Below are 15,249 nucleotides of genomic sequence, written 5' to 3' on the forward strand. Positions count from 1 at the left end.
CCAATGCAGACAATGTGGGTTCAAGATGATTGAGTCAGGAAGATCCCTGAAGAAGGAAATGGCAACCTGCTCCAGTATTCTTGCCTGGGAAATCCCATGGACAGTGGAGCCTGGCAAGCTACACTCCATGGGGTCTCAAAACACTCAGACATGACTTAACAATTAAACAACAACCAAGAGTACATGTGTATATGTACATATACATATGTGTGTGTGTATATTGGGGGAAGATCCAGTTATATCTCTTGTTGGCAATCAGCAATACACTTTATTTTTAATTACATATATGTTTTATGAAGAAAATATATTAAAGGCTAATTTGAAGGTCTTTATAAATGATGTACTTTCACTTGTGAATTCTCACAGTGACTACTAATGTTATCAAAACCAATTTTTAAATTAGAGGCTTTTAATGCCCCTAGGGTATATTTCATTTTTTGCATAATTAATAAGAATAAGGGCTTCCCAATTGGCACTAGTGGTAAAGAACCTGCCTGCCAATGCAGGAGACACAAGAGATGTGGGTTTGATGCCTGGGTCAGGAAGATTCCCCTGGAAGAGGGTATGGCAACTGATTCCAGTATTCTTGCCTAGAAAATCTAATGGACAGAGGAGCCTGGTAGGTTACAGTCCATAGGGTCATAGAGATTTGGACATGACTGAAGTGACTTAGCACGTACGCAATAAGAATAATATAATTCTCAGCCTTGATAGAATCTATAATGATGATTTTGCCTCCATTAAAACTTTATATGAAATACTTTTGAAAAGTATGGATAGCTGAATTTGTTTTGAGTGGGTGTATGGGGAAAGATGACATGAAACAAGATATTGAGAAGAAAACAAAAATATGTGGGTCAGTCCAAATACATTTTCAGTTCAGTTCAGTTCAATTCAGTCGCTCAGTCGTATCCGACACTTTGAGACCCCATGAATCACAGCATGCCAGGCCTCCCTGTCCATCACCAACTCCCAGAGTTCACTCAAACTCACATCCATTGAGTCGGTGATGCCATCCAGCCATCTCATCCTCTGTCATCCCCTTCTCCTCCTGCCCCCAATCCCTCCCAACATCAGGGCCTTTTCCAATGAGTCAACTCTTCGCATGAGGTGGCCAAAGTATTGGAGTTTCAGCTTCAGCATCAGTCCTTCCAATGAACACCCAGGACTGATCTCCTTTAGGATGGACTGGTTGGATCTCTTTGCAGTCCAAGGGACTCTCAAGAGTCTTCTCCAACACCACAGTTCAAAAGCATCAATTCTTCAGTGCTCAGCTTTCTTTACAGTCCAACTGTCACATCCATACATGACCACTGGAAAAACAATAGCCTTGACTAGACCGACCTTTGTTGGCAAAGTAATGTCTCTGCCTTTGAATATGCTATCTAGGTTGGTCATAACTTTCCTTCCAAGGAGTAAGCGTCTTTTAATTTCATGGCTGTAGTCACCATCTGCAGTTATTTTGGAGCCCCAAAAAATAAAGTCTGACACTGTTTCCACTGTTTCCCCATCTATTTGCCATGAAATGATGGGACCAGATGCCATGATCTTCATTTTCTGAATGTTGAGCTTTAAGCCAGCTTTTTCACTCTCCACTTTCACTTTCATCAAGAGGCTTTTTAGTTCCTCTTCACTTTCTGCCATAAGGATGGTGTCATCTGCATATCTGAGGTTATTGATATTTCTCCTGGCAATCTTGATTCCAGCTTGTGCTTCTTCCAGCCCAGAGTTTCTCATGATGTACTCTGCATATAAGTTAAATAGGCAGGGTGACAATATACAGCCTTGACATACTCCTTTCCTAATTTGGAGCCAGTCTGTTGTTCCATGTCCAGTTCCAACTGTTGCTTCCTGACCTGCATATAGGTTTCTCAAGAGGCAGGTCAGGTGGTCTGGTATTCCCATCTCTTTCCATTAGGCAGTCTATTAGGACACGTTCATTCTCACTAATGAAAGTGTTTGCAAAAGAATATAAAGTACCTGGGGGAAAAAAAATGATCTAACAATTAGCTCATGTGCAGGTAATCCATTCTGCTTTTATAAGGCTTTTGGGAATAAAAGCCAAAAGCTATTTGTGGTTTGCTTTTTAACATCTGCCTCTTCCCTAATTTTGGAAATATTATCAAATTTTTACATTACTTAGAGAAATCAAGCACTTATACCTGAAAGCTAGGAAACTCCTTTTTCTTGACAATGGAAAACCCTAGGCATTAACTCGGAGAAGGCAATGGCACCCCACTTCAGTACTTTTGCCTGGAAAATCCCATGGACGGAGGAGCCTGGTGGGCTGCAGTCCATGGGGTTGCGAGGAGTCGGACACGACTGAGCGACTTCCCTTTCACTTTTCACTTTCATGCATCGGAGGAGGAAATGGCAACCCACTCCAATGTTCTTGCCTGGAGAATCCCAGGGACGGAGGAGCCTGGTGGGCTGCTGTCTATGGGGTCACACAGAGTTGGGCATGACTGAAGTGACTTAGCAAGCAAGCAAGCAAGGCATTAACTGCTTCTTTTGGGAAATTTGGTGTTTTTCAGGGAATGATGTACCTGGAAGAAAGACGGCTTGTTCATCGGGACTTGGCAGCCCGTAATGTCTTAGTGAAATCTCCAAACCATGTGAAAATCACGGATTTTGGACTAGCCAGACTCTTGGAAGGAGATGAAAAAGAGTATAATGCTGATGGAGGAAAGGTGAATATCTTTTTGAGAGCAATATTACTTGAAAATATAGTGTAATATCCTTTTGTCTCCTTATATGTTATAGAAAGAAGCCAACAAACCTGAGGTTTAAGAGATTATAAAATCTTAGTTCTACTATTTGCCTTCTGTCCTACCCACAGTAATATATATATATATATTTATATATATATGTATATACACATATACATACACACACATACATACACAACTATATATACATATAGTTGTATACATGTACATACACATACATACACATATATATTAATAGAATATTTAAAATAGATATATAGCATGTATTACCAACTTCCATTTCTCAAAAGTAGCTAAAATAGGATGAGTGTCTGGATCCAAGTGGTCTTTATGTCAGTTCTAATGGGGAGTGGGTAGCTCCCAAGAAACTCTATAAAGATTACATTTTAATCCAGGGCCATATAAATTGTTTCATTGATCCTACTAATTTAAGACTATCACAAAGAGATCAGAGAAGTACTTCTCTCTCACAGACTAGAGAGAAGTCTTGCTACTACCAAGAATCATAAATATTGGAAAGTTGAACATTCTACTTAACTTCTAATCCTCCTGTAGCAAAAGCAACAGATTGCTCTTATCTGGCTCTGTTTTTTTGTTTGTTTGTTTTCATTGTAGCATATGATGTACCAGTTTATTTATTGGATTGACCAAAAAGTTCGTTTTGTTTTAAGTAAAAATTAAAGACACATTTTTCATTTTCACTAAGACTTTTACTGAACAAAGTATTCACTAATCAGGACTTCCCTGGTGGCTCAGTGGTAAAGAATCACCCTGCAATACAGGAGACTCAGGTTTGATCTCTGGGTTGGGAAGATCCCTTGGAGAAGGAAATGGTAACCCACTTCAGTATTCTTACATGTGAAATTCCATGGACAGAGGAGCCTGGCGAGCTATAGTCCATGAGGTCCCAAGAGTCAGACATGACTTAGCAACTAAACAACAGCAATAACAAAAATTCACTAAGCGAAAGAACTTTTTGGTCAACCCAGTATTCTCTGACTCCCTCCACTAGAATGTCAGCCATTCTACCCCAAGGAATAGTGCCACTGCCTCTTCTAACTTTTCTGACTCTCCACCCACAAGCCCTGCCTGACAGCTGTCTTTCTGCCTCTCTCATTCACCATATGGGGTCTCAATCCATGCCTTAGTTCCAGTTCTTATCTTTCTTCATTAACCCACACTTTAGCTTGTTATTCTTTGCCAACTATTGAGGATACCTCCTCTTCATGTGGGGGATCCTCTAGCTTGGCCTGGATAAGCTTACATCAGAAGAGACCAAATAAAATAAGCAAATGCAGCCTTAACCTATAAGTGCATGCTAACAAAAACAAGTAATTAATGTGTCAGGTAAATATGTTTATTATTTGCCTTTACTCATCATGGGTCACCCAGATGCATATTATAATTATTTTACAATGACAGGCCTCCAAATGCTAAACATTGATTTTTATACTAAAAGCTTATAAATAAAACTATATATATTCAAATCTTATCACAAACACAAAGCAAAACACAACATGTATATTTTTAAAATCTTCAGTTTTGTAGCTTTCTCTGGCTTTTCCTTGATTTTATTAGCCTATTTTGCCTATTTACTACAAACTGCAACCATTTGAGACCACAGCTTTGAAATTCACTACAAGACTGCACAGAAGTAGAAGTCTATAAATCACATGACTTCACTTGTCTTGAGAACATACAGCTGTAAGATTTGTCTAAAGCAAGATTCATTAGAGCTTTAAATGCCTAGTAACCATTAAGTCTTTATCAAGCCACCTGTGATTTAAACTTACTTCTTTAACAGTGTCTGTAGTCCATAAAGTCGGTTAACTCCTTGCCCATAGGGAAATTACTTTCAATGTGTCTTCTGTTCCCTTTCACTGAATACCATGATTCTGTCACTGAATTACCTTGGTGTCACCTTGGTGAGCAGCCAACCTCATGATTTCAAAGGCCTATTTAGTTTTTAGCTTTCAACTGCAAGGTAGAAGTGTTTATCTTTATTCCATAGAATCTAATTATATTCCCAGCTCTATAACACTGCCCTTCGTAGTTGAAACTTGTTCTGCTGACCCATCAGCAGCAGCGTATGTGAGCTGAGTCGCTTTTCTTACAGTGATGATGGATTTGTACTGATCCTCTCATATTCTTTTATATAATTCCTATTTTGAAAATGGTACGTATTTTCAATACTGGCTACCCAAGTCGAGGGAGATCATTTGTGGCTGGGGAACAAAGCAAGGCTAACTTTGGAATTCGTTATTTTAGGTGTTTTAGTGACCAAATTATCTGAGAGGAGAGGGAGAGAACAGGTGTAGAAAGAGTTCATTTTATCAGTGGCCTGAAATTTGAGGGTGGAAAGGGTTCCTGAAAATGTAGGGAATCTTATTTGGGGGAAAACAATACAGTATGACCACATTATTAAAAATATATGTATTAGATGTTTTAGAATTGATATTGTGTGTCATAATATTAACTAGTAACTTAATCACTGAATAGTAAGAAGCTTAGAAAGTGATACTATTTCCCTTTTTACTGTTTATGAAGCTTTTAAAAATAAATATTTTTAATTAATTCTTTTTAAGATTAAATTTCATTTCCTCCCTGTTTTGAAAAATAACACATTTCTATTTTTCTATGCATACAAGAGAGGTGAATCCAGAGACTCATATTGAGGAAATATAGAAATGACTTTTTATATGACTTACACTTCTTATTTTTCTGTAGATGCCAATTAAATGGATGGCTCTGGAGTGTATACATTATAGGAAATTCACCCATCAGAGTGACGTTTGGAGCTATGGTAAATAATTCTTCTTTGTGTTATAAGGCTTTTAAAGCAAAAATAAACATTTTAGGTTTCTTGGTTCTCTAAAATGTAATATATTAATGTCTTAGTTGAGTTGTCTATCATAACCTTTGCTTTGGTAGCAACTTGTCTAATCATTTTGATGAACAAAACAAAACAAAAAGCAGCAGTTTTAGATTAGGGACATTTTCATAGACTCCTATGGCCTTCATTTTCAACAGATCTTTGAAAACATAATTTCAAATGTTTTTTATAAATGTTTTTCAAATGTTTTAATAAATGTTTTTTAAAAAGCATTTTCTTACTGAAATCTAGTTATATAGTAAGAAAATAGAGATTATTGTTAGAACAAATACCAATTATTGAAAGCAGTAGGATGAAAGCAATAAATGTGAGGGGAGAGATAGATAAGAGAGATGATTTATAATTATACCTTTAATTGTAATTTATGAACTACTTTTGGAGTAAACAGGTACATTAGAAAATTAATAAATGAATGGGAACAGTGATTTTAAATTTTAGAGCATTTATTTGCATCTAACAGTTTTTGAGATGAGCTTCTTAGTGCCTGTCTGGCTATTTACAAACTTAAGTCCACTAATACTAAGTATTAGTAAGAACAAATCAACACCTTTTCTAAGTTTACATAAACTGTATAAAACTAGCACTTCTAACAATAAAAAGCTCAGTGCTTCTTTAAATGAAAATGTGTTGGTGAGTCTTGAAAGCATGAAGCAATTTATTTAACTCAAATTTAAGCTTAGGTTTTATTTTTTGAAAGAAGATTAAACAACCTGTATTTTTAATCTAAAAACAGTATAAATTATCTTTAAAATATAAGATATTTCTATGGGGTAGTTTTTCTTTCCACACCTGTAAACTGTATGAGGTGTTACAATTTTCATGAAGACTCATGTAGTCTCCTCAGCTTAGAAGCAGAGTGTTGTGTGTTTGAGATTAGGCAAGTACAGGGGAACCCTTGACAAAACTTAATTAAGCTGAAAGGACTAAATTAAAAACAGATATATATCATTACATATAAATCATATACACTTAAATATGAGATAGAAATATACATGAGATACATTAACATGTACATATGCATTTATATACTATATGGTATAGATCAGCATATATATTACATGATAAAGTAGATTTACATATAAGATAGATTTATATAATATCAAATAGATTTTTTTCTTTTCTTTCCCTTTTTTGTTCCTACTTATGTTTCCCTGAACTAAATGTGACAATCTACAAATTTTAAATGATTTCTAGAATAAATAAATACATATATACATTAAAGAAAATATTGGCAGGGCAATCACATTTTTTAATAATAAAATGTATCTTTTGAAGAAAATCCTGTTTTAAGGTCATACTATTATTCTTCATGTTGAGTTGCAATATCTCAGAATCTGATGGATGGACAGATAGGTGGATGGATAGATAGATAAAGGGAACTCCGTTTTGAAACATAGCCCAGGTCATCAATCCATATCTATAAGGCATTTTAGGATTTTTATTATATATCATAGTTGGTTGCAAAAGTCATAAAAGGCTAAGAAAGATTCATAGTCTTATTTACAGTGAATCTACATGGAACATTGCCCCTGGCTGCATCTTTACTTTTATAAAAATAAATATGCATTGAATATGTTTTCTATCTTCAAATGATAAAACTGTAAGTTTTGAAGATGTTTCTGATTTAATTTTCTTGAGATTGCTCTTCTACATGGAGCCATCTCTGTTTAACCGTATCTTGTCATCAACTCTGCAAAGATATAATTGGAATATTATTGGTAGAAGTGGGGGTTTTGATTTTTCTACTTCAACTTTTATATTGATGTGTTTCTGTTTATTGTAGTTTCTGTTATTTTTATTTGTAGTTGCCTTGTATCTTACTCATAGAAGTCCTGATAGAGATGTGAAAGTACCTATTCTTTTATAATTACAAATATAAGTTAATAAAATGTTATCATTAAATACATATTCTATAAATATGACACTATGAATAGCCAGTAATCTACTTCTTACTTTGTTTCAGCCTTCGTCATGAACACTGACTTTTAGTCATCAGTTCTATGAATCATTCTTCAGTATGCAAAATCAAGTAGTGTTTTATAAGGCTGAAAGTTAAATTGCATAACTAATTTCCATGTTTATACTATATTTAAGATCCATAAGATGTAAATATTAACCAAAAAATCAGATAATCTCTAATGATACTATTATGATGAATAATTTGAAGTTTACATATATTTTTATATTTTAAGCTTTGCATGTTTATCAGTCAATGATAACTGTTATAAACTAAAAATGACTTCAGCGTGAATAAATAATTCATTACAAATGGCAATGGAAAAAAAACCATCATTAATGAATTTTATATTGAAAGATACTTGTATATGCATCAGTTAAAATCCACTTATTAATACTATTGTATTAGCAGGTACAATTTCTGAATAACCTTTACCCCTAAGAAAGCTATAACTATTAAATTAGCTAATTATTAGATTATACAGAGGCGCTCTGTGTATGTTACTGTTCGTATCAGTATCATTATTCTTATATTATATTATATTATTCTACTTGCAAGCTAGTATTTAGAGTATTTGCTTTCACCAAGGAAAGAATGTTCTAGTGATTCAAGATACTGTTATTATCTAAGAAATAGACTATTACTGATTTCTTTCAATTTGGAGATGATCACTTTACATGCATTTTGTTTTGCATATGGATCATTCTTCAGTCAGTCTCTCATATGTGCTTAAGAAATGAATCTGTTTTATTCTACTTGTTTTCTTCACATTAGTTAAAAAGAAAGGCACAATTATTTATTGTAACCGAAACATTCTAAACCCTAGCTTGACCTTTAGGACTTCTAATAGCAAAAATGTTAATCTCAAAATTAATCAATAGCAGATTTTACCTAATCATATTTGTTTGGTATCAGTACACATGTATATAGTAAATAAACTGTTTTACAGGCTCTAATGTGATAAAACTTAAACTGGGTCAACAAACATTAGTATAATTAGACTATTTCTAATTACCCTCTGAAAAGCATTCTTTTGCCACAGACATGTTGCTGGTTTGCTCATAGTATATTGCTGATGTGCTTATGTGAGAATTGATCTCTAATTTAGGAGTCACTATATGGGAACTGATGACCTTTGGAGGAAAACCTTATGATGGAATTCCAACCAGAGAAATTCCTGATTTATTAGAGAAAGGAGAACGTTTGCCTCAGCCTCCCATCTGCACTATTGACGTTTACATGGTCATGGTCAAATGTAAGATTGCTAATCAATCTTCACAATTTTTTCTGTGTATTGAAAAATATAAAATTCTAAAGATCATTGTGAAAGGAGAATATAAACACCTATGTTTGTTGCAATTTTTTTAATGTGAAGAAGTATCATGCTTTCATACTATGAAGTCAACATTATATGATTCTTATGCTTCTTATTTATTTCACTTTGATTCTTATCACTTCTATACAATCAACTTGTTTCTCTCAAAGGGATGTAATTAATCACAATAATGTTAATAATCTTTAAAGGAAAAAAAGCAGACTAAAGAAATGATCTACACATAAAGAAAAAGAAGCTTGAAGCTAATCATTTAAAAAGATGAATTAAATGGAAATGAGTTTACCAGTCTCAATCAACAGGAAATTAGCAAGGCAGAGTGGGAAGTGGAAAGGCATGAATCTATATTGAACTAAAAAGATTGTGAATATTTACTTTTTTTCAATTAAATCATTTGTTTACATCTAACTCCCTTATTTTTCTTCCTCCCTTCTGGGTCTCAGACACATACGTGTTATAAATGTGTTTTGCAAGCCTAGGCTCTTAATTTAAATAGAATTAGGGAAGTCTCTGGAGTTTCTGAATTAATTTAAATGAGATTAGCATTCAGCAATCTTTCTTGTGTAATCTGGGGTTTGCCCCTTTTGATTTACACAGGGTTAGCAAAGAAACAAACTGGTGAAGGTGAATAAGCATCTTATTAATATGAGACTTTGGACCCAGGTCTACTCAGATTTATATTCATGACATGTGTGATACATTCTGACAGTGAGGGAAGAAATAAAAAATGTGCTTTTCAGTTTGGGTCAGCATGCCCTTTTCTCTAAGCGTAGTTCTATTTACTCAATATTTAGTTAGAAAGAAACTGATACCTCACTGAGAATTTAACCTTTTTTGTTCCCATAGAGTTCCAGAAACACTGATTTTCTCATTAACATCTTGGTATCAAAAACATTTTTTTCAATGGTTGTATATAAAATATAGAGCATTTGAGCTTAGTTAGGAGAGAAAAAAAATCAAATAATATTAATGACAGCCAAAGACTTCCCATAACAAGAATAAAGATTGAATTATGAGAAACAGAGAAACAAGTTTTATAACTTTATTAGGTCAAACATTGTTTGGTAGTCATCCATGGAAGAGAGTATGCAAACATGCATGCATTACATAACTTGATCCCGTGTAGAGTGAGATGATTTAGATAGTTCATTTAGAAGCTCCAATAAAATAATGAAAACTCAGGAATACATTTTTGCCAAATAAGGACTTTTACCTCGCTTTTAGAACTTTTAGTGTCTAAGAAAAGGGTCATTTGGAAGTAAAATCAAGGAAAGCTCGGTACTTTTATTCTTGTCATTTCATCAGTTAAATAGAGCCTAGGGAGATAAGACCCACTTTATCTAGACTCCCAGCTAAATAATAATACATACCTTGAAAATTGCTGATAGTGTTTTTATGTTGGAAAGGCTAATACTCAGATAAATGAACAGCTATTGCTCAACAAACATTGCCAATCACTTTGCATTAGTTGTTTTTCCCACCAGGAAAAAAAAATAGCATAAGAAAGTTGCTTTTGATTCTTTTCTTCACTTTTATGCCAGTGTATCACATTGTAATCAAAGTTTTTAATCCATGTCACTCCTGATATAAACTGATAAATTATATTCCAATCTCACCTTCTATACACATTAAAGAAAAGTTTTTTTAAAAAATTCTCTTTACACATAATGAGAAAAGATCTGAGATTTCTTAAGTTCCTATGGTTAGCCTAGGTTATATTTTCTATGATGAAAAAATTAATTTTAAATTATATCAACAAGATAAAAAGCTTATGTTATTATTACATGTAGTTATGAATATCAGTAAACTGATTGTGAGACTCTCACCTATTGAATTGTTTCTTTCATTAGTTTTCTTTGTTTTTCAGGTTATTTTTATTAAAATAATATTTTTCAAACTTAACCTATATTTTTGTAAAATTTGCATCCCACTTCTTCCTAATTGTGGATATAGTGACTTTTATTGCTTGTGAATTTCTAGGTTGGATGATTGATGCTGACAGTAGACCTAAATTTAAGGAACTGGCTGCTGAATTTTCAAGGATGGCTCGAGACCCTCAAAGATACCTAGTTATTCAGGTTTGTACCTTTGACTTAGGTTTTTGAGAAGAGCACAATGGAAAGCTCACTACAAAACAGTAATAATATCTGAACTTTCGAACTGTGGATATCACCACTCACAAACTGATTAACTAAGCAGAACATAATGTGAAATGACTTTTGCTTGTCAGAACCGCTTCTAAGCATTTTCCCTTAGCACTTAAGTGCCTCTGCTATTGATCTGTCAGATAATTATGATTATTCATGTGCATAAAAAGGCCTTTATCCTCAGACAAGCCTTGAAGTACTCTACTAGTTACATTCATTGTTATAATTATCTCCTCTTGGAAAAAAAAGAAAATAAATTTTCATTTTCATTGTGTCCATGTTTGAAGGCAGTGAATTAGATATTTAAATATATTGACATTTCATTTCCTAGAAAAATATTTTAAAATATGTTTATTTAAAAAATAATATCTCAGGTTATTATAACCAAACAATAACTCAGATTTAAATGAATATATATAGATAAAATAATAGACCAAAAGAACATTTTATATGTAACACTACAAAAACTGGATTTGATCATTTAAATTTGCAGTAAATTTTGTTGTGAATATTTTGCATAAACCATAAGCAAATAGTCTGGATAACACTGAGTTAAGATTTCTCAATAAAACAGAGCACTGTTTATCTTCATATCAATAGTCTGACATGAAGATAAAAGTCACGTTTTAGCAGACAATGATTTCTATCTAACTTTTTCCCAAATTAACTCTGATTTTAAAAAATGTTTACAAAAATATCTTATAACTTAAATTTTTAAATTCTACTTAAGAAATAGTTGAGGTAAGAGAGTAACAATTGTTTTGGTGTTTCTCCCATTCCCATTTAGGTTCTTTTCCATGCTTGTTGTGATTTTGAATGATATCACTTTCATAATGTTATGCTGTAGAACAAATCATGGATACTTTGTGTCCTGATAGCTTTGCACTATCAACCAACCAAATATAATAAAGATTGATAAGTTCATTGCTCTTTCTTTATTATTTACTCTTAAAGTCACAGTTAAACACCATCTTGGCAATGAAACCTACCATTATTCTCAAATCTAAAATGGATTATGCTCTCTAAAAATAGCCATAGCATTCTACTTTATTCATCTCAAATTTTTTTCTGTATTTAATTTATTTATCTTTCCCTGTCATATCTATATATGTTATAGGCTTCTATATGGCAGGTAATTGTGCTAAATATTTTTTAATGAGTGCATGAATTTGCAATGATTTTGATATTATATAAATTTGCTGCAAACTTCACATATTTAACATGAAGGAAAGAATCATTTTTGTCTGTGTATCTGATGGGCAATTTTTTAGGGTGATGATCGTATGAAGCTTCCCAGTCCAAACGACAGCAAGTTCTTTCAGAATCTCTTGGATGAAGAAGATTTAGAAGATATGATGGATGCTGAGGAATACCTGGTACCTCAAGCTTTCAACATCCCTCCTCCCATCTATACTTCCAGATCAAGAATTGACTCAAATAGGGTAAGAAGTATTACATACCACTTCTCATATTATTTCTGAGAAACAAAATCATGGAAATACTCTGCAAGCACAAAAATTACCAAATAAATAGTATAGCTCAAATCAGTGTGATTCCTAAATTAAAAGCAAGTTTTATCAACAAAAGATATGCCAAACTTGCCACATATAGTTAATTTTGAAAGGCAAGCATGGGCAATACAACATGAACTCTAAAATATCTTCAAGATTTCAAAAGGAGAAAATTTTTTTTTTTTGGTCTTAAATTTAGTTAAAACAAATTTCAATTTTTGAAAATCTATCACCAATTCAAACTAATAAATCTGTATGTGTTTATAAATAAATGAAAATTCTTCCCAAGATAGGCTTTCTTCTTTTTTCTTAATAAGATAATGTGACTTATTGGTCAAGAGACAATACAAGTACAGCTCTTTCTTTAGTGGACGTTAAATATTTTCTGTGAGGTCGAAGTAGAAACAGAACACTGTGCAACCCTTTGGACTAAATCAATCATCTTGGTAGGGCTTCTGAATCATTTCTAAGATGCAGATTTAAATTTTGAAAGAAGCATCTGAACATAATTTCCATTTCATGTTAAATATTAAGTCCACTCTATGTGAATAGCATTTTTTTCTCTGAAAACTATAAGTCCACGAATTCATTCATTTATTTTTTGATATTGGTTCATCACTCCTTCAAAATTTATTGAATACCTCTGCATTACTAGACGATTGAAATTCCAAAAGTTTGACATAGTTACTACTTTCAAGATATACCAACTTTGACAAAAGTCACAAAGATATAGAGACAGAATGCAACATGATTGTGTTATAATCAAGTGTTCATTGGCCATTATGGAGCATAGAGAAGCCTGTGATAAGTTTCTTCAATTGAAAAGACATACACACAATGCTTACTTTTTTTCTAGAAAGCAATTCTTTTCTTTTGATCTCCTCCTCCCTCTAAGAATATTGTCATAGCTTGTGGAACAAGCAGCATCCTATTTGTCTTGACCATAAGCATAAACTCATTCCAGTATTCTTGCCTGGGAAATCCCATGGACAGACGAGACTGGAGGGCCACAGTCCATGGGGATGCAAGAGTTGGACGCAACTTAGTGACCAAACACCCACCACAGTAAGCATAAAAACTTTCAACTTGCTGCTCATTCTCCAAAACAAAGTCATTTACTTTATTTCAAACTGATAGCAGTAATAAACCTCGTGCTTACTATATGTCAACATATACATGTTTACTCTTAATCCTTAGAACAAGCCCCATGAGGTTCTAATATCATTATCTCTGTCTTAAATATGAAGAAACTTGTCACAGATTTGAGGACTTGATGGATGTCACCCAATCAGTACAAGTTCAGGATCCTAATGTGTACAGTCTCTCTGTGCTATTCATACAATTGCTTCAAAGTGATTGGAACATGTTCTCTTCAATACAGTTGTTTCTCTTGGCATCAACCTCAACCTCTGAGTTACATATTGTTTGGAAAGCTCCCTGGGTATTTTCTTATAACATCCATCTCCCAACCTGCCCCATACCTTTTCTCCCCTCCATCCTCATAAGGTCTGTTATCAGTTCAGTTCAGTCACTCAGTCGTGTCCGACTCTTTGTGACCTCATGAATCAGAGCACGCCAGGCCTCCTGTCCATCACCAACTTCCAGAGTTCACTCAAACTCATGTCCATCGAGTCGGTGATGCCATCTAGCCATCTCATCCTCTGTCGTCCCCTTCTCCTCCTGCCCCCAATCCCTCCCAGTATCAGGGTCTTTTCCAATTAGTCAATTCTTCACATGAGGTGACCAAAGTATTGGAGTTTCAACTTCAGCATCAGTCCTTCTAATGAACACCCAGGACTGATCTTCTTTAGGATGGACTGGTTGGATCTCCTTGCAGTCCAAGGGACTCTCAAGAGTCTTCTCCAATACTACAGCTCAAAAGCATCAATTCTTCAGCATTCAGCTTTCTTCACAGTCCAATATCACATCCATACATGACCACAGGAAAAACCATAGCCTTGACTAGACAGACCTTTGTTGGCAAAGTAATGTCTCTGCTTTTGAATATGCTGTCTAGGTTGGTCATAACTTTCCTTCCAAGGAGTAAGCATCTTTGAATTTCATGGCTGCAATCACCATCTGCAGTGATTTTGGAGCCAAATAAACAAAGTCTGACACTGTTTCCACTGTTTCCCCATCTATTTGCCATGAAGTGATGGGACCAGATGCCATGATCTTCGTTTTCTGAATGTTGAGCTTTAAGCCAACTTTTTCACTCTCATCTTTCAAGGGGCTTTTTAGTTCCCTCTTCACTTTCTGCCATAAGGGTGGTGTCATCTGCATATCTGAGGTTATTGATATTTCTCCTGGCAATCTTGATTCCAGCTTGTGCTTCTTCCAGCCCAGCATTTCTCATGATGTACTCTGCATAGAAGTTAAATAAATAGGGTGACAATATACAGCCTTGACATACTCCTTTTCCTATTTGGAACTAGTCTGTTGTTCCATGTCCAGTTCTAACTGTTGCTTCCTGACCTGCATATAGGTTTCTCAAGAGGCAGGTCAGGTGGTCTGGTATTCCCATCTCTTTCAGAATTTTCCACAGTTTATTGTGATCCACACAGTTATTGTGATCCACACAGTCAAAGGCTTTGGCATAGTCAATAAAGCAGAAATAGATGTTTTTCTGGAATTCTCTTGCTTTTTTGATGATCCAGTGGATGTTGGCAATTTGATCTC

The 15,249-nt window shown here is 34.2% G+C and overlaps 1 protein-coding gene across 6 annotated transcripts in view; it reads left to right on the forward strand.

The window, feature by feature from the left end:
• ERBB4 (erb-b2 receptor tyrosine kinase 4) overlaps nt 1-15,249 on the forward strand; it is a 1,279,082-nt gene that overhangs the window by 1,223,901 nt on the left and 39,932 nt on the right. For all 6 annotated transcript variants that reach the window (XM_086341936.1, XM_086341945.1, XM_086341948.1 and 3 more), the window contains 5 exons: nt 2,535-2,690; nt 5,457-5,532; nt 8,688-8,834; nt 10,893-10,990; nt 12,331-12,501. In XM_086341936.1, the coding sequence (XP_086198062.1) occupies nt 2,535-2,690; nt 5,457-5,532; nt 8,688-8,834; nt 10,893-10,990; nt 12,331-12,501 (648 nt within the window). The remainder of the gene's footprint in view (nt 1-2,534; nt 2,691-5,456; nt 5,533-8,687; nt 8,835-10,892; nt 10,991-12,330; nt 12,502-15,249) is intronic.

This window comes from Bos grunniens, chromosome 2, assembly GCF_055505025.1.
Source record: "Bos grunniens cultivar Pamir isolate PY7600 chromosome 2, Bosgru_T2T1.0, whole genome shotgun sequence".
NCBI classification, from domain to species: Eukaryota; Metazoa; Chordata; class Mammalia; order Artiodactyla; family Bovidae; genus Bos; species Bos grunniens.